Here is a 21,339-nt window from a genome sequence, read left to right as displayed (position 1 = left end):
TCATTTCCTTGAGTGCTGTCAAAGGATCAAAGCATTATTATTTAGGAACAGGCACACAGGAAAGCAGTAGAATGATAATCAGCATTCGTATACTTCTCTCACCATGAAATGCTACTGTTGAAGGCCCTGCTTATCACATCCCTTACCAAAAAAAACATGAACAAATCATGTGGGGGGAAACGTCATGGGACTGATATTGGCTTTTTTACGTATCGTGATCAAATCGTCTATTACTGACTTTGTTGAGCTTCACAATCAATTTGAGATACTTTCAGATGATTTGGACATGATGGAAAAAAATGCTAATATCAGTCCCATGACTTGAATGGACTTAAATGCTAAAACTTTAGCACGTGGAAACAAAGGCAGGGAAATTAAACCAAAGCATTAATTTCTGTCATACCATGTCCATAGACTGCTTACAGGGTAAGGAAACGAATGTATAATTTTGCAATTTGGGTGAACTATCCCTTTAACAAGCACTAGTTACACTGACCAGGTTTATGGAAAAACAAACACTAAACTACTATATATTTTCCCTTTGAAGATTATCACCTGTCATATGGCTCTCTGTTGGACACACGGATGTCCACTGCTTGGGGGCTCGGGTACACATAATGACAGTGTAAAAAGGTAGAAGTTAGAGGTTGCTGGAGTGTCAGATAAGAGAGTATTTTTTGCTCATAGAAGACCAGCTGTGATATCATGTCGAGGCAAAAGGTCATGGTCCTCAGTCCTGTCTACTTCTCACTTAAAGACCATTGACTAAGCTAAAACTAATATAATCATCTCAGACCTCAGTTATGTGGGCAAACAGAATAATAGGATGGATGATTTAATGTGTGCATGTATATCATACAGGAAGGATTTGTTACGGTAATTGTTGGCATCATGTGGGCCATTTAATCATGTTGTTCACAATATTGAGTCATCCATAGCAACACACAGTGTGTTGCTAATATCTTGAAATGGCCCTTTTACTTTAGGCTCTATGTGAAATTATTACTATTTTAAATAGGCCTATAACTTAGAATGAACAAATTCCCTATATCAACGTGTATGTTTTATAGAGAGAGAGTTTATTCGAACGCAAGTCAGTTTAGAATATGGCGCATGCTACACATCGCCACTATAGGCCACGGATCTTAGTGGTTGGAAGAGGCGCGGACTCAGAACATACTAGTAGGCTACACAAGTGGTGGAGGGAGTGAGTGTATGCTCGCATACTGTACAGCAGGCTACAAGGACCATGCCAAGTATAGCTGGAGCAGCGACGCCGTGGCAAGGTTCTTATCGATTATTTTTTAGAATCTATGCATTGTTACGCTTAACATTCGTAAACGAGCGTCAATATTCGTAAAACATGTTATTTGAGAGAAAACCCGGCGTCTGTTATTCTCGTATGCATATGAGAAAATCGTCTGTGAGTTCATGTGTCTTATTCGACGAAGTGGCAATTTTTAAAGCTTGTGGAGTGGAAGACTTTTGGAGTCTGGCTGTATATTTACAGTCATAGTTTGTAAGATGTAAAGCATAGGTTGAAAGAGAAAATAGACCGAGACCGCGCGTCAGACACCCACTGAATGTAGCCTACAGGGGAAACATAGTCGGTGTCTTCTATGTTTATCTCCGGGCTGGCCGGTTACCCTCTGGCTTTCGTTTCTCGCCGTGATACAAAATAGCTTCTCAAAAGGATGCAGGTGAAAAAACAAATGTGTTCCGACAGGAGCCCTGGAGAGAGCATCCGTAAAAAGTCATCATGCTTCTCAAACATCAAGATATTCTTGATATCGGAATGTGCCCTGATGCTGGCACAGGGCACTGTTGGAGCCTACCTGGTGAGTGAAACATTTTAAACTGTGTCATTGTCTGTCATGTCTCTCATGAGAACATCTTGCCAGACGCATGTTTTATATGCATTTTAGTATTTGGGCCGTTTTATCTTAGCTATAACTCTATATCCGTGCCAGTAGTGTGCGTGTAAGCAAAGTGTCTGTCATGAAACGTGTAACAGCTATGACATAATGAGATAATGTGTAGCTAACCGGTTTAAGAAGGCTTGACATCAAACCGTTTTTTTTTATACGCAGTAGCCAGTGCCCATACACATCTGGGAGATGCAACACATTTTCGTCTGGTTGCAGTTGAACATTGACCGTTTGTCAACAGCAAACATAGCATATTTCTCCTCTGTCAACAAAACAGTTGTTGATGATTTAATCTCCTAATGCCGCACCTAAATAATCCAATTGTCCAAAACAACACTCAGATTCCATAGAGGACAATAATGAACCGGTGACTTGGTAGAAGTCTATGCGGCAAAGGGCTCCTATAGCTGTAATATACAGTAGTGTAATGTACTGCAATAACACCATTTATTGATGTAGATGAGTGAAATGTTAGGTCCCTACCTGTAATATCAGTGTCAGGCTTGAAAGCAATCCTATCTAGATTAAGATGAGCAGGCAAGACTATTCAACTCTTATCTCTAGTTCAAACTTGATGGTTTTGATATTCTGTAGGCCTACTTGGTTAAGGCTTTTACATTGTTTTAGTCCTGTGGTGATCAACATTTTTTTTTACCACAGTTCTCATATCAAATGAAACAACAAATGATGGATGAGTAGGTTATTTTAGGTCACATGCTGGGCTAGTGCCACTTCCCAGGGGAATCAAAGATGTAAACTGAAATGCTTTAGCCTTATTTGGAGTGGAACATGTCATCTATTCTGTAGCACTGAACTGAAAGCCTCCTCCTGGCCATGGGAATGTTCATGGCATGTTGGTATACAGTCAGAATTTCCCCTGTAAGGAGAGAACTTTGATTTTTAAGCCAAAAGTACAATTAACGAGAATCCATCACATCCTGCTTTTGATAATGAGTTTAATGACCCCAAATTATTGAGTGGAATGTTTTCCCAAATACTTGGTACTTTTTTTATTCTTTTTTTTTTCGATCTCTTTATTCTATTTTTATAACATGTTGTTATATATGTTTCTTAAATCTATTTGATTTGACTAACTTTATAACAATACGTGCATGTGAAGTAAAGTTCTTGTGAAATTAGACCCAGTAGTCTCCACCCTTTCTCTCTCACTTGGATTGAACATTGCAGTCATTTTTCTGTGATGTGTCTCTGCTATGTACACACTTGCCAGTCACAGTGGAAGAAATGGTTCTATCAGGACTCCTCTGTGATAAGTGGTTCAGTCATGTCTCATTTTATTAAAATGTAGTTGAAACAGAATATGGCACATCTGCAGTAGTGCCTCCATGGGACTGATGGCTTTGTGTCCTCATTTATACATAGGCACTTATAGCTTAGTTAGGCTCAAATGTTGACACCTACAGTAGAACTGCCATTTAAAGCCCTGTTTCACTTTTAGAATGTAAATGTTTTCAACTACACTTTTCAGGAGGTTATTCTAAAGAAGGTTAACAAACATTGAACTAAAAAGGGTGTACTTTAAATTGGTAAGCAAAGATGAGTTGGTGGAAGGCTAGTCACTCAGCAGGTATGTCTGCTTGTAAAGTATACTCTGGGGCTCAGGCAGGAATTTGCAAATGATGGATCTGAGAGGGAAGCGCATGACTTGCCTAAGCAAACAGGACAGGCCTTCTGCATGCTCTATGGTCGTCAGCACAGGTAGTCTCTTTCACATGGCACCTGCTCCATTTGCATAGGCTGGAAACCAGGCACCAGCTACAGAGACAAGTTGATGACCCTGTCATGACCTCATTAGATGTTCTCCTGTCAGAGGTACTCTTGTGTCCATGATAGGATGAGGCTACTTAAAGTGTTTTTGTGCTGCCAGGCAGCCAGCCTGGAAGTCAGGGGTCGTGGCCTATGCTCTTGCTCCACGTTAGCAGCTTACAGTGGACGGGCTCTTTTCCAGGCAACATAGTCTCTGGGTAAACAGTCCGTGCACATACCTGAATGGACAATTACTCTCAACGCTATGGGGTTGTGATATGACTGTCAGCTTCCCTAGTTCATTTTGAGAAGTATCTGGAAATGGTGTGTAGGCCTACCTTTAGTTCTCAGTTCTCGGAAATTCAACTGAATGTGGTTTCAGCTTTTGTAGTCAGTCCCATGTTCTATGTTGTGGTAATGAGTGACAGTGGTGAATGTGTTTCCTGTTATGTGCTCCGCCTACTCGTGGGAAAACAGGCTGAACTATCTATGTATTTTATAATTTTTCCCTCATATATTCGATTTTCAAACCCAGCTTAATAGTTGATTATGATAATTAGACACCAACTTTTTCGAGACTTTAATCCATTCAGGTTAGGTGTTAGTTAAAGTTTGTTGTTACTACCATGCAGTCTCCAATCTTGCAACTTGCAGATTGGTAAAGCTTAGAGAGTACAGACAGTCAGTGAAATATTTAATTGCCAAGGGATCAACTTCTTTTTTGGAATTAGATAGGATTTTGTCAGAAAAAGACCTCTGGCTGACTCTGAATTGTCCTCTCTGAATTGTCCTCTTGAAAGGGCTTCTATACAGAATAGGAACCTGAGACGCACTTCAACACTTTTATTTAGCAATTGGCTGTTGTTATGTCTCATACTGTGCTTACACAAGCCTCATCCTCCTGTTTAAAAAGGGATGTCTGTGTGGGGCTTGGTTCCTCTGAGGTAATGTTGAGGTGACAGTCACATTGTCCACAAAAACGCAGCCAGACAAGTTTGCATTGTAACCATGCTGCAATAAATAAACACACTTTCGTGACTGACTGTTTAGTTTTAGTTCAAGGTTCCATGTCTATCTTTAACTAGCTTACTGTAGCCAGAGTTACTCTTCTTTCTGGAACTAAAGGTATTTTTGTCAATTATTGAGTATCTCGGAATGCTGTGCCTACTCTTTCGTAAAATGCTTCACTGGCAGACTGCATTGGAATTTAGGGGACAGGTACTCTTCTAAATTCACTGCATTTTTCAGGGCTCACTAAGCTGTCAGTCCAAATGCTGCCTGATTCTGGCCTGGGCAGCAGATGACATGGTCTACCTGGCCTGGCTGCCATTCCTCTGCTGTGGTGTGGTGGTGAGGTGGAAGTTCAGTAGTCTGTGCTGGTGTCTGCTGAGTGCTGAGAGCTCCAGCTGTGCCGTGAGCAGGTTGCATTGGCTTGGAATGGGTTCTGAGGACAGGAGCAAATGGTGATGTTTCCAACCCAACTCTTCAAGCTTCCAGTATTGCTGGGAAGCCACATTACATTCTCTGGCAACTCAGATGAGACTGCAAGCCCATTTTGAACACCCATAGCATCCCTATTGCTGAGCTGTAGTTTTAGGAGAATAAAACATTTTAAAATAATAGGCCTTGTGCAAAGGATGACATCACTACATTGATCATCATGTTGTTGTGTTCACATTTAATCAAAGTGTAGCTAGTTGTATTAGTATAGTTATTACTCAATCACACCTTCCATTTAATGTAATTTAAGTCACTTTGTAATCACAGAGAAAATATAATTTCTCCTGCTGGCATCTACGTTAGCTTCTATTTTCCTGTCTCCAATGGTCCTTAGAGGAGCTTAACTTAGCCTATTAGCCTGTTTGACATTGCTGTGGGAATGGAACAGGACCATGCCCTTTCAAGGGCATTTTGGGACACATCTGAAAATAGTTCGATACATTTGTGAAAATGTGACGGGTGGGATATGGCTCAGCAGTTGGTTCTCAGACATTACAAACCCACATTATTTGTTGTGAAATCCTTCCAGGCAATACTTACCAATTGAAGTAAAGGCAGACGAGGATGCTGCATGCAAAATGAGATAAATCGGAGGATACACACATTTGAGAATAGGCAGCGTATTATACTTCCTGCAGAGTAAGGGATATTGCCCCTCTCCTTTATGGTAGAGCATTTGTGTGTATTCCATACATTTCTGTTTCAGAGTCTTGTCTTGTTCTTTCTATACATCGTTGTTGCCTGTACAGTGTTGATACAAATGTGTGGGTGGTTGTTTTTGGCTATGTTCTTTAAGAATCTTTCTACCCTATTAGTTGGGGGTGTTCCATATCACCAACTAGGAGGCAACCAATGCAGGTAGCTGGGCTTCAACCATATTCTTGTACCAAAAACAGAAGACTCAGTTGACCAGATTCACCAAGGTCATTGCTATCAAACTATGTACAGTCCTCCTGAGCCTGTGTGAAGTTGTTTTTTATCATTCAGGTTGCGTTCATCATTGAAATCAGTGCCTTGTAAAAAAAAACTGGTCATTCACTGTCTGCTTTCATGACAGTCTGTGATGGAGCGCATATCACATGAAGAAAATCAAAATGAAATGGAGATCAATTTGATCATTATATTGAGTTAGGATCTTATCTTATGAACTGAAATGCAATCCATAATGTCTGACTTCCATGTATTTTACCAACAATGGCAGAGGGGAGACAAAATCCCCTGCTGCCCCAGCTTCTATCTGGAGACAGTGTTATGCTCTTATCTTTCACTTGCATTAAATGCTGCACCATTAACTCAGAGAGAGAGAGTGAGCGTTAGGGGAGAAGGCACTTTCAATAAAGCCTTGGGAGTAAGTGCTGCAGTGCCCAGCTAATGAAAGACAGGGATGGATCTTGGCAAACGGGATTTTACTCAGACCACAATGAGAAACATCTGAAGAGGTCTGTGAGTCAGTAGATCCAAAGGAAAGGGATTATGTAAAAGGACACAACCTCCATAACATGGTATTTTCATAGCCGTTCTTCATTTCTCTCATCTGCTCTAAACCCTCTTGCGGTCTGTGTGCTACTTGATTCAAAATTCCACCATGCAAATAATATCATATTTCCTCTCATTTGCATATACCGAAAGTTTGGAAACCCCTCGACACGTTAACCCTTATTATTCCAATATATAGAGTTTTATGTCATTATTTTGTATTACTTTTGGTAGAATCACTTCTCTCAGAGAAGTGTAATATAGAAACATTTCATTTTTAATTTGACTTATATGAAGTTGTTCTGTAATAACCAATCAAATGTTTCAAGTGATTCTAATGTTCTTACTCATGGTAAAACGGTAACCTATTTCTTTAGTTGCTATTTGTAAGCTCGGTGTTTTCATGTTCCTCTCAGTGACATTATTCTCAGCTAGTGTGAAAGCAACAGGCTTTAAGACTGGTCATATTTCAGCCTCATAATGATGATGCCCTGCCATTTACAAAGTTAATCAGTATTGTGAAGTTAGTTATGATTGCCTTTTATGAGTAACATATTTCCTCCCCTGTTGCTTTCTCAGGTGAGTGTCCTGACAACCCTGGAGCGACGATTCAATCTCCAAAGTGCCGACGTGGGTGTGATCGCCAGCAGCTTTGAGATTGGCAACCTGGCTCTCATCCTATTCGTCAGCTACTTCGGGGCCAAAGCCCACCGGCCAAGGTTGATTGGCTGTGGGGGTATCGTCATGGCGCTAGGAGCTCTTCTGTCAGCACTGCCGGAGTTTCTAACCAAACAATACGAGTACCAGCCAGGGCAGACATGGAGGACTGAGGTGGGCAGGAATGGGTGCGCCAACAGTACCAGGAATGGTGGGCAGTACATAGAGGAGATGTGTTCCAACAAGGCCAACACCAACATGATGTACCTGTTGCTGATTGGGGCCCAGATGCTGCTGGGGATTGGAGCCACCCCAGTTCAGCCCCTGGGTGTGTCCTACATAGATGACCATGTGAAGAGGAAAGACTCCTCTCTGTATATAGGTAAGTGAGGTAGATGCATGAATACAGGGGTTTTCAAACGGGGGTCCGCCTTAAAAAAATTAATAATAATAAATTAGGGAGAACCTACGAATTCTCAAAACCGGGCAATCAGGGCACATTTCCATTGGTTGTGTTGTAATGTCTGAGAAGAGGAACACAACATGAGTTATGGCAAAATGCATAGAATTGCAGGAAATTAGCTTTAAATCTGAAAAACTGTCTCTCAGCTCCATGACAAACTGTGTAGAATTACTGGAAAGTAGCTTCAAAATGGCAAAATATTTTGTGTGGTCCTCTGTAGCTCAATTGGTAGAGCAAGGCTCTTGTAATGCCAGGATAGTGGGTTTGATTTCCAGCACCACCCATACTTAAAAAATGTAAACACGCAAGTCGCTTTGGATAAAAGTGTCTGCTAAATGGCATATATTATATATTGAAATAATATTTATTATAAGGACATTATTATCACACTACCATTTCAAAATGAATTTGTTCCAGCGCTAAGGGATTCACAAGACTACTTAAATTGGTACATCTCTATGGTGGAAGGACTAACAGTGGTCGTGTTTGTCTCACTGCGGGAAGGTGCAGTGTGTACACATCCCTGCCTCTGACTCAATACAGTGTGAATGTATTCTCTGTGTTGTGCTCAGTCTTTCTTTTGTCCCCAAGCACAATCTGACCTAAGTGACCGCAAGGTGAGCAGATCTGTGAGGGGTTTATAATCTCAATTACATTTGTGCTTGAGTCACAGTCAAGTGCAGATGCCAGGGATGGAAAAGGAGCATTAAAGTGCAAAATATCTCCACTCAGCTGGCTTGCTCTCTGACGCAAGTATTTCACTGCTGACATGGCTTTTCAAGGTTTTACAGTGCATTCAAAGCACTTTCTGAGATAACCTTAAATAGCAGATTATTATTTGTGAATGTACCTTAAGGATACTGTAAAGGCCCGTGTTTTGACATCATTTTTGAAGGCACTTGATCACTAATGTTTTTCTGCCTAACTGTAAAGCTGGCTGGCGTACATTGAGCATTTAGTATGTGTGTAATCTTAACATGAGACCATCTTGTATGACCACAATTACACACCATGGCTTAATACTCCATTCTGATTGGCTGAAGGTCGTACACAGGGCATGTTACAGCACAGCCTTTAGGCTAGATGCAGGCTGCTGGCTCAAATCTACTGCAAGAGGAAGACCACCTACAGAGATAATTCACAGTCAGATGAAGCACAACTCATTTCTCTGACTGCAGCTCGCTTTGAAGACCTACAGTTGTCAAGGTGATAAATCTTTGAGGGATTATTGGACATTTCCCTGCAACATGTGCTCTTTCTTTTTTATTATAATTATTATTTAAAAAAAATAATAATAATAATAAATTACACCCCTTTTTCTCCCCAATTTCGTGATATCCAATTGGTAGTTACAGTCTTGTCCCATCGCTGCAACTCCCGTACGGACTCGGGAGAGGCGAAGGTCGAGAGCCATGCATCCTCCAAAACTCGACCCTGCCAAACCACACTGCTCACTTAACCCAGAAGCCAGCTGCACCAATGTGTCGGAGGAAACACCGTACAACTGGCGACCGTGTCAGCGTGCATGCGCCTGGCACGCCACAGGAGTCACTAGAGCACGATGGGACAAGGACCTCCCAGCCGGCCAAAAACCCTCCCCTAACCCAGACGACGCTGGGCCAATTATGAGTCACCTCATGGTCTCCCGGTTGCGGCCGGCTGCAATACAGCCCAGGATCGAACCCAGATATGTACTGGCGTTTCAAGCGCCGCAGTGTCTTAGACCGCTGCGCCACTCGGGAGGCCCAACATGTACTCTTTCTTCTGTATTATTTGTTGATAGTGAGAGAGAGAGAGAGAGAGAGAGAGCATTGTTAACCTGTTATATACAGTACCCAATTCTCTTCAAAGCAGGCATGTTTTGATAGAGGCATGGCCATAACGTGTTGTCCATGTATGCACATTAGTAGCCTTTGGTGGGATAGAGACGAAGTGCCTTTGTGAATCAGCTTCTGGCTGCATACATGGCCATGTTTGATATCTCAGCAGTACAGCAGACTGAAAGTACAGCTGAATGGGAGACAACTTCCGGAAACACTCACAACATTAGTAGTGGAGATTATATTTGTTAGTGTAACTAGGATGTGATGGTCAAACTCAAGGATAAAGGCCTTCAGTGTCTTGTGTGATCTTAGGCCAGCAGCGTAGACCTCCCTAACGTTAATTCTTACTCATATGCACTTTGTTTCGAGTCCTAGCTATTTTTCACAGTGAGTTATGTTTTTTCTAGAAGTGACAGAAACAAACAAGCACAGAACACAACAGCTTTGACGTAATGCACAACTGCAGCGCCTTGTTATAACACTGTACAGTAGGAAGTGGACTCTCATTGATTAAAGTTTGGCAGGCACAGAGGGAGATTTGGTGCTGTTCTCCTCAGATAAGCTGCATGGAGAGTTGGAGGAAAACAAGTGGTGAGCGTTGGAGAACAATGTGTTATTGAGTTGGGAGCATGTGCTCAGCTGATCGTTCTAATCCTCATGCTGTGGGCATGTCATGTGCTTGTAGCAGCATGAATGGACGAGATTGTCTGAATCTCTCAAAGATTTTTTTTCACATGCTGATAATGTATTCAATGATTGTTCATTCATGTACACATCATTGTACGCAGGGAAAATACACATTGTTAAGGTAATCAGAAAAAGTTTGACTTTAGTTGTAATTTGCCGTATTTTTCCTTTGTTAAATATTTCTCAAACACTTTTGCAACACACTCCGATTCAGCATGACAGCACTGAATTTCACTGCCTCGAAAAACTGAAATACTGTAGATGCTTCTATATTTCCACATACAGAAATATATATATATTTTTCTTTTTCTTTACCCCAATTTCATGGTATCCAATTGGTAGTTACAGTCTTGTCTCATCGCTGCAACTCCTGTATGGACTCAGAAGAGGCAAAGGTCAAGAGCTGTGCGTTCTCTGAAACACAACCAACCAAGCCACACTGCTTCTTGACACTATGCCCACTTCACCCAGAAGCCAGCCACACCAATGTGTCAGAGGAAACACCGTACACATGGCGACCGTGTCAGTGTGCACTACACCCGGCCCACCACAGGAGTTGTTAGTGCACAAGGACATCCCTGCCGGCCAAACCCCCCTAACCCAGATGATGCTGGGCCAATTGTGCACCGCCCAGTGGGTCTCCCGGTAATGGCCGGCTGCGACAGAGCCTGGACTCAAACCTAGAATCTCTAGTGGCATAGCTAGTGGCATAGCCTTAGACCACTGCGCCACTCGGGAGGCCCTACAGAAGTATATTATTGTTGACGAATGTAGACCAAACACACCCATAGATGTTACAACAACAACAAACAACTCAACATACAGCACCTACAGGCTGAATATGTTGTTTTATATGGGCTTAATACATCCCAAAGGCCCACAATATGAAGGTTAATAGCTGGTGTTATAGTAGCCTAATTTATTATGTATGTTAAATGACTAAAACAGACAGTCAGCATAGTGATTACCCTTTAGCCCCCTAGTCTCCTGTCTCCTGCAGTCTGTGTGTCTGTCCATCTGTCCAGCCTAAACAATTCTGTTACATGCTAGCCATGGCAGATTTAACTCTTTATATTTCACTACTATGCATTAATGCTGTGAGGATAACCTGAATGAACAGCCTCACATACTGTCCATAACATGGATGGAACATTGCGGTGCATTTAAAGGGTTAAAGGGCATGGAAAGCGTTGACAGGGGAGATGGGGATGGTAGTAGGATAGGCAGTCAGAGAGCAGTGAGAGAGGATGGTACTCCTGCAGAACTATGCAGTGTGATCCTTGTAAAGGGCGAGAAAGTCCTATGTACTATTTGAACATGTTAAAGAAAGCTGCTGGCAAGATTTATCACCGTCTTGAGTCTGTTCTTAGTCTGACACAACCAGGTTCATACTGTACATCAATGTGTCAGGAGACATGAATATTAATCTGCAGCTCACAGTAACATATTGCCTTGTCTCCTCGTAGTGCAGTGGGACCCAGAGTGTGAGATGAAACTATGGTGATTAGACTAATATACTACCACTATCACACCATTGGTAGAAGTCTCTGCTCAGAAGTATGTTCTGCTGTGATATGTTCATTTCTAAATTACCATCATCACAAACTGATGATGGTGACGATGGCAATGACACCACCTATAGCCCCAGGCATAGCCTATTGTAAATAGCCACTGGGATAAACTGTTGAGGTATTGGCAGGATGACATCAGTGGAAGGCCTGTGTTAGTGTGAGAGTGTGTTATGGGGAAGAGAGAGCAGAGAGAGCAGTGGTTTGTAGGAGTGGAGCCATAATTACAGAGTGAGGCAGGAATGCCAACCAGCCAGCCATGAGGTGGGTCTGACCGGCCCGACTGCATATGCATACCACATAGCTCTGTGAAAAACAACTCCTCCTAACTCAGCGGCTGGGCTGGCCTGTCGACCAGGCAGGAATTATAGTGCTTTAACAGCAGATAAAACAGATTCAAACTATGTTAGCATTTTCTATATTGTTTTTACTTTCAGTTTTGTGATCTGTCACTGTTGAATTTGCAGGTTCAGTTGATGTTCAGTTGATCACTGAACATTGTATTATTTTGCTCAAATGTATTATTGAGGGTTGAAAGGATTTGTCTAGGAAGGAGTGAAATGGCTACCATCACGTCTTGATGTAGAAAGTGGTGCTGTGGATAAACACTGTGTTTTACGAGTTGATCTTGTTTTCCATTTGGGCCAAAGGAAACAAATAGGATTAGAGAGTTAGTGTCAACAGGATATCCGTCCGTTCCCACTGCTCTATGATCCTTCACCATCTCATTCTAACTATGGCTCTTCCCACAGGGCCTCAGGTTGCAAAAACATACTGTACATACATGTATGAACTGACTATAGCTTAGCAATGATGCTCCCCCCATAAAGCATTAACTTAACCCCACCCATCCACCTCTCACAGCTTTTGAGGCTTTTTCCATCCTGGGTAATCTCCTGTAACACGAGAGGACCTAGATAAAGACTGAAAGGATCACATTTGTTTATTCAGTGTCAACGTATAAATTGGATATGTGCTTTTTAAGAGGCTGTGTTTCTATGATATGGGGTCTATAACACATAGTTGTTTGATGATTGGAAAAGTGTTATCACTGCTGTCCATCTTGTAACTGAAGATCATATTAACTTCACAGGTTTCAGAGACGTTCTCCTAGATGTGAGGGGAGGTCATAATAGGATGAACTCTCAAGCTTGGATCTTTTCGGTCTTGTCTTTTTCAGTTAATGCTTCATGCATTTTCATTGATAAAGATATAAGGTTCAAACAAAAGCCTCTATCAGAGAGGTGTCGTGAAATGTGGCCTTTTGAAATGCAATTCCATTGTGTGTCAAATCGGCACTCTTAAGCCTGTGTTACACGAATGCAATTTGGATGCAATTTCTGTTGCAGATGCTAGTTGCAATTGACCATCATCTCAAGCAACTTTGCTGACACACGAAGAAATGCAAAATGCAATTGAAATTGATTGCAAAATCCAATCCTGTCAAAAATCACATCATGGTTTCATAAATGATGTGTTTTACCACACGTTTGGTAATTGTAACAGCATCGATATAGACAAAATCCTGACTGTACAATTTCGCTAGCAATCCAAAATGTTGCTTATTTGCCAACCATGTTTTACCAAGCTTGAGTAAAATAAAAAGGAAACCGCTGCACACTTCATCAGGCATCCATATTCTTCAGCTTTTTACCAAGCTACAGTGCCTTCAGAAGTATTCATACCCCTTGACTTATTCCACATTTTGTTGTGTTACAGCCTGAACTCAAAATGGACATTTGCTCATTATTCTTTTTTAAATTCTTCAAGCTCTGTCAAGTTGGTTGTTGATCATTGCTAGACAGCCATTCTCACGCCTTGTCATAGATTTTCAAGTCAAAACTGTAACTAGTCCACTTACTCTTTACCTATAGATTTGATAGGTAAAGACCTTTTAGAGTTTAATTCGGGAGTTTGTTAAATGATACATTTAAAACGGTCTTATTTAAAAACATATACAGTGCATTCAGCCCCTTGACTTTTTCCACATTTTGTTACATTACAGCCTTATTCTAAAATGTATTAAATACATAAATACATACAATACCCCATAAAGACAAAGTGAAAACAGGCTTTTCGAAATGTTTGTACATTTCTCAAAAAAATGTAAAACAGATACCTTATTTTTGTAAGTATTCAGACCATTTGCTATGAAATTGAGCTCAGGTGCATCCTGTTTCCATTGATCATCCTTGAGATGTTTCTACAACTTGATTGGAGTCCACCTGTGGTAAATTGAATTGATTGGACATGATTTGGAAAGGCACACACCTGTTTATATAAGGTCCCACAGTTGACAGTGCATGTCAGAGCAAAACCAAGCATTGAGGACAAAGGAATTGTACGTAGAGCTCTGAGACAGGACTGGGGCGAGGCACAGATCTGGGGAAGGGTACCAAAAAATATCTGCAGAATTTAAGGTCCCCAAGAACATAGTGGCCTCCATCATTCTTAAATTAAAAAAGTTTGGAACCACCAAGATTCTTCCTAGAGCTGGCCGCCCGGCCAAACTGAGCAATTGGGGGAGAAGGGCCTTGGTCAGGGAGGTGAACAAGAACCCGATGTGGCAAGGTTCACCTTCCAACAGGACAACAACCCTAGCACACAGCCAAGACAATGTAGGAGTGGCTTCGGGACAAGTCTCTGAATGTCCTTGAGTGGCCCAGCCAGAGCCCGGACTTGAATCTCCCTGAAGAGACCTGAAAATAGCTGTGCAGTGACGATCCCCATCCAACCTGACAGAGCTTGAGAAGAATGGGAGAAACTCCTCAAATACAGGTGTGCCAAGCTTGTAGCGTCATACCCAAGAGGACTCGAGGCTGTAATCGCTGCCAAATGTGCTTTAACAAAGTACTGAGTAAAGGGTCAGAATTCTAAAAACCTGTTTTTGCTTTGTCATTATGGGGTATTGTGTGTAGATTGATGAGGAAAGCAAACAATTTAATCAATTTTAGAATAAGGCTGTAACTTAACAAAATGTGGAAAAAGTCAAGGGGTATCAATACTTTCCAAATGCACTGTACTCTCCTGAGATATCAAGTCACTTCACAAGACAATTTCGCTATTATATTGTACTGTATCTATGTAGTATAGTACTGTATTTACAGTATCAGCATCCACCACATTTTGCGACATAACGTAGGTTCATGTTAGCTCTGTTACAAATGTCACTTCAGCTTTGGTTCTGTTGCAGTGGCATAAACCTCGGAGGGATCCTAGAAAGACACGTCAACATTCTGCTAAAATGTTCTGAATCCAATCAGTGGCTTCCGCGGGGCATGTTTAAAAGCTACTTAAACTCAGCTCTGTTATGTCATCTTGAAGGATTAGATTCTAAATGGGTTTTTCCATCTCTGTGATAAGCTCCATGTTGAGAGTGCCCTAGCAACACCAGTTTGTTTTATTCTTAGACAATAAACAGCATGGATTCATCAACAGGCAGCAGAGAAGTTCTCTTCATCTTTCTGTTCTGCGTGGACCTGCACTTCCACTAGACTGATGGCAGGCTTGTCATCACCTGCTTGGCTGCATAATTCCCTGAATGCTTCAGAGGCACCACTATAGTAACTACACACCAGTTGTCAGAGCACAGTGGCCTTACTGAGCCATGTCAATTGGATCTAAATGCACAGCAACATGAGAGCATGTGAGGAGAGCGCCTATAAATTACAGCTACACATACGTTGGAAAATGAAATCATGGGAAGCAATCACATAATGCTGTGTTTGAGACAATAAGAACAGGAATCATTACAGCTGCCCATGGCACAACTTTGTTGTTGTGTGTCTGGTTTGGCTGCTCTTAGTGAAATGTTAGATGGTGTCACTAAATTCCTGTGTGCTGTTAGGGTGTCTGGACACAGAATTGCTGCATACTTGTTAATTCTCAGATTCTGTATGAGATGAAGCCTGGGATACCCTTCAAAAAAAAAACATGAAAAATCATGTGAAAAAACGTGGTTTTCAGAACACACTAGGGCTGGGAATTGCCATGGACCTCACGATACAATATCATCACAATACTTTGGTGCCGATACAATGTGTATTGTGATTCTTATAATTTTATATCTATTGCGATTCGATACTGCGTTTTTATTGTGATTTCAAGTTCCAAATATTTTGATCACTGTATGTTTGCTACAGAGAGACAAGAGAGGGCATGAGAGCTAGTTTTGATCAGGGAAATATAAGTACTGAAAACATGTTGACTCACTATTTAAAAAGAAGATGGAGAACAAGCTATAGAATGAAAATACCAGAGTTCTGGTGCAGGTACAGCCACCTAGCACTAGCTAATGCTACCTACAGTAGCAAAAAAATAAAAATAGAATTATTTTGTTTTTTTTATGAATCAATACTTGAGTAAAATATCGCTATAATATCGTTGCAAAATAATATTGCGATTTGTAACTGTAATTTTTCCCCCATCAGTAGAACACACTTGTGAACAAATCACATGAAAAATGTCACATGTGAAAAGGTGGTAGGCAGGGTAGCCTAGTGGTTAGAGCGTTGGACTAGTAACTGAAAGGTTCCAAGTTCGAATCCACGAGCTGACAAGGTACAAATCTGTCGTTCTGCCCCTGAACTGGCAGTTAACCCACTGTTCCTAGGCCGTCATTGAAAATAAGAATTTGTTCTTAACTGACTTGCCTAGTAAAATAAATAAATAAATATATGTGAAAATTTCAGATGAGAAATTTAAGCTCAACATGTGAAAACAGCTATTTCACATGTAAAATGTTTCACGGGATTTGTTCACACGTGTGTTCTACTGATGTAAGGGTAGCTGCAGCAGTAAGGCCTGTATCCGCTGTATGAACCTGCGTTCTGCTGTTGTCCCTTATGTGATACCACATTGTGTGAAGGCTATACTTTCTGAGTGGCCATGAACATATGACAAATATGGGCATTAACTTGTCACCCAAGCAATGATGTCGCAGTGCTCTGTGTAAATTTATATGAAGGTGAGGGATAAGAGCTGAATGGTTTCTTTATTCATTTATGCTACTATATCTTTATTGATGCCAATATAACACAGCACCTTTATTGCCAATGTTTATAGCTATGTATCTAAAAGATGTCCTTCAACATGCCTTAGAATTATGCTTTAAAAGGTCTGTGTGTCATCTCCCTTGTAGCTCTTGCTAGTGCTTCTATCATTGGAGTTAGAGTCTAGTCAACCATGAAGAGTTAAAGATGACTGACCAGAGCATGTTGCACTGGTGTTAAAAGGTTGTCTGCAGCCTTGACCATGCCCTGCTCCCCTGCCCTCACCAGACCCAGAGCACTGACCCATGTATGTTCTTTGGCAGGGCAGTTTCATCAGAGCAAAGGAAAGAGCTTCACCAGTCATGCTGCTGTCCAGATGCCCTGGTATATCTCTGCTTTGGAGACTTTGAGCACTTTACTCAGAGCCTAAAAGCTCCAGTGTGGCTCACAGGTGCTGGGCAAGCCAGATGAGCACCATGCATCCATCCCTTGAATTCCAACTGGTCTCACCAGAGAGGGATGTGGAGGTTGAGTTTGAAGCCTCAAAATAGGTCAGACCTTTGAATGAAGTGGGTCAGTGTTGGATAACAGATGTGGCCCAGAGCCCCAGATGGAGGCCTTAACACGTTAACACCAGAGCAGTGTGCTGCCTGCCACCCATGGCCTGCCTCTCAGCATATCACTCAATGTACTGTATAGGCCGCCATCTGCAGCACCGTAGAGTAGGGCCAGTGGCCTGGTCCACTGCCCGCACACTTCCCACCCATCCCAAACCACCGCACCCCATCTCTGGCCCCTACTGTATCACTCTGAGCCCTGTTACTGTAAGGCCCGGGCCAGCTCTGTGTCTGAATGATTAGGGAAGGTAGAGTGGATGTGTGTTGGGCTAGGCAGAGGGGTGGACGTCATAACGTCCTCATCTCCCTCTCTATCTCTATCTCTAGTCCCATCAGTAAACCACCATGCAGCCTTCTCAAGGCAATCTAGGTCAGGCCCTGTCGTAGGGCTGGCCGATATATCAAATGAATTTGATTAATTTGCATGTATTTTTTATTCCAGACGCCTGTATCGCATTAATCAATTTTTGTATTTGTGTGTTTTGTGTCCGCTGGTTCTCATATTGTCTTTTTGGTCTCGTCTCCTTCACTCTTTCTGTGCTGTGTCAGAGGCCTGCATATAACGATGAGATTCTCATGTCGCCAACCTAAAAATGGGAGTCAAAAGGCGGGAAGGCAGTTTGATAAGCTTGTGTCACCTGCGGGGAAAGTGAAACCTCTTACTTCGCCTCATCCTCTAGCTGTGTGCACCTTCCGCTGATTAAAAAGGAGACATTGTTTTCGGTCTGGGGGGGTCAAAGGGATAAAAGGGGGCAGAGGCAGACCATAAACACAACAACATCAGCAAGCCATTGCCACGGAAATGCCTGTTTGTCTAGCTGGTTTTGACTATTGGATTGAGATACTCAGCCTTTCCCTGGCACGGCTGTCGGCTCTGGCCATATGCCTGCTGGGAAGGATGCAGCTGTCAGAGGGCTCAGGCTGATGTGAGAAGCGAGCCTCTGCTCACAACCCAGTGACACAGAGAAGTGTTCACAAATCACAGCCCAGGAACTGGCCCTTCCGCTTTAGAAGAACGTAAGATCCACGCAGTAGCTGTTCATTTTCCGAGGTTGGGTTGACCTTGTGGTTGTTGGTCAAAGTGTGCAGATACACTGTCCTCTCATGGCATTAACACAAATCCCCAACCTCATTGATTGAGTGGTCTGTAAGTAGTGGCTCTGCAGGATCCAAGGATTACCCAGTAGCATGTTCAGCACTTCATCCCTGTATCAATGCTGACGTGGAGCGCAGGATAACATTGCCTAATTAAATGGACTTGAATCAATAGGATGGGCAGTAATTATTACAAACAATCAGATGTTTGACTGAATCAACTTTTATTAAGTATTATGTTGGTTTTCAATTAATTCACAGGAGTTTAGTATGTGTAATCTGAGAAAAAATAATATGTGATACAAAACCTGATGAACAGTAGGCCTATCTATTTTCCATTCAATAATGCCTTGGGGGAAAATATTCTGGCCTCACCACATTACAATATCACTTCCATATTTCACTTTCAAAAATGAGCTCACTGTGGATAGTCAATAGCGCTGAACGCTCTCCACATTACAGATCACTGCCAACCTCACATTTGGCAAACCCCATCAATTTACCCTCTTCCTCAGGATGCAGAAAAATGACTACTTAATTGTAATTTGTGGCAGATATTCTCTTGTCCAAGCAGCTTCATTATATTTTCCTGGTTGAGGAAGGAGGAGCTCTGCTGTTGGCATCTTTAGCCTGGTAATTAGGCCAAGCCACCTGCTGAAGGAGCTGCTACCAGCTGCAGTCAGTCACTGATCCCTTTACCCTGCACTGGCTCCTCCTCTCCTTCTATGTGGCAGCTGGGGGCACTCCAGTAGAAGAGAGCAGAGCGCTGCACCCCGCCTTAGCCTCCCATAGACCGCCTGATGTTCTGCCCTGCCTGCCTCCACCCATAAGCACAATGGACACTGTGTGTGTCACACTCCAGGCCTCAGGAAAACATCTGAGTCAGCATAACAAACAGATCATACAAATTGCAACAAGGCCCAGCACAGGGTTGCTATGGATGTTAAACGGTGCCCTCCTCCCTCTATATTCTTCTTCCTCTCTCTCTCTCTCTCTCTCTCTCTCTCTCTCTCTCTCTCTCTCTCTCTCTCTCTCTCAATTCAATTTCAATTCAATGTAAGGGCTTTATTGGCATGGGAAACATATGTTAACATTGCCAAAGCAAGTGAACTAGATAATAAACAAAGGTTAAATAAACTATCAAAATTAACAGTAAACATTACACTCACAAAAGTTCCAAAATAATAAAGATATTATGAATGTCATATTAAGTGCAAACAGTTAAAGTACAAAGGGGAAAGTAAATAAACATAAATATGGGTTTGTTCTTCACTGGTTGCCCTTTTCTTGTGGCAACAGGTCACAAATATTGCTGCTGTGATGACACACTGTGGTATTTCACACAATTGATATGGGAGTTTATTAAAAGTGGGTTTGTTTTCAAATTATTTGTGTATCTGTGTAATCTGAGGGAAATATGTGTGTCTAATATGGTCATACCTTTGGCAGGAGGTTAGTAAGTGCAGCTCAGTTTCCATCTCATTTTGTGGGCAATTTGCACATAGCCTGTCTTCTCTTGAGAGCCAGGTCTGCCTATGGCGTCTCTCTCTCTTTCCTTCTCCCCCTCACCCTCCCTCCCTCCCTGACCTGGTGCTGACACAGAGGTGGCAGTCTGACGGTCCACCAATGTTCCAGTTCCACATCAATGCCCTGTTTGCAAACATGCTGAATCTGTTTATGCAGTCTTACAGCACAGAATGACTATAAATATCATTGTGAAAGGGCTCTAACCTAGCATTATTGAAATCATTGAAAATCACAGGCTGTAAACAAGAGAATATCTATTTTTTTATTTCTCAGCAGGAACGTGCACATTTTGATTTTTGCCCTAGCACTGCACAGCTGATTGAAATAACCAACTCATCATCGAGCTTTGATTATTTGTATCAGCTGTCTAGTGAGTTTGGGAAACCCTGAGTGTGGTGACACAAGTTTATGATGTTGACTTACAGTGTTTAGAAGATCAAACTCTTCACACGTATGTAGGCAGACAACAAACAAAACAGGAACACACACACACAGACAGTATGTACGTACACATAGACATACACACACAGACAGTATGTACGCACACATAGACATACACACACAGACAGTATGTACGCACACATAGACATACACACACAGACAGTATGTACCGTACACATAGACATACACACACAGATAGTATGTATGCACACATACACATACACACAGACAGTATGCACACACACAGACAAACACAGACAGTATGTACGCACACGTAGACATACACACATACAGTATGTACACACACATAGACATACACACACAGACATTATGTACGCACACATAGACATACACACACATATACAGTATGTACACACACATAGACATACACACACAGACATCATGTACGCACACATAGACATACACACACATACAGTATGTACACACACATAGACATACACACACAGACATTATGTACGCACACATAGACATACACACACATACAGTATGTACACACACATAGACATACACACACAGACATTATGTACGCACACATAGACATACACACACATACAGTATGTACACACACATAGACATACACACACAGACATTATGTACGCACACATAGACATACACACACATACAGTATGTACACACACATAGACATACACACGCAGACATTATGTACGCACACATACAGTATGTACGCACACATAGACATACACACACATACAGTATGTACGCACATACAGTATGTATGCACACACAGACATACACACACATACAGTATGTACGCACA

At 41.9% G+C, this 21,339-nt stretch overlaps 1 protein-coding gene across 1 annotated transcript in view; it reads left to right on the top strand.

Moving 5' to 3' along the window:
- Positions 1-1,170: 1,170 nt before the first annotated feature.
- Positions 1,171-21,339, top strand: part of LOC115109410 (solute carrier organic anion transporter family member 3A1-like) — a 52,637-nt gene continuing 32,468 nt past the window's right edge. Inside the window, exons 1-2 of the mRNA XM_029634264.2 lie at positions 1,171-1,838; positions 7,251-7,710. Coding sequence (XP_029490124.1) covers positions 1,695-1,838; positions 7,251-7,710 — 604 coding nt within the window. The 5' untranslated portion in view covers positions 1,171-1,694. The remainder of the gene's footprint in view (positions 1,839-7,250; positions 7,711-21,339) is intronic.

Source organism: Oncorhynchus nerka, linkage group LG25, assembly GCF_034236695.1.
Source record: "Oncorhynchus nerka isolate Pitt River linkage group LG25, Oner_Uvic_2.0, whole genome shotgun sequence".
Lineage (NCBI taxonomy): Eukaryota > Metazoa > Chordata > Actinopteri > Salmoniformes > Salmonidae > Oncorhynchus > Oncorhynchus nerka.
The sequence above is the reverse complement of the archived record's forward strand: the minus strand, read 5'-3'. Positions and strand labels throughout refer to the sequence as shown.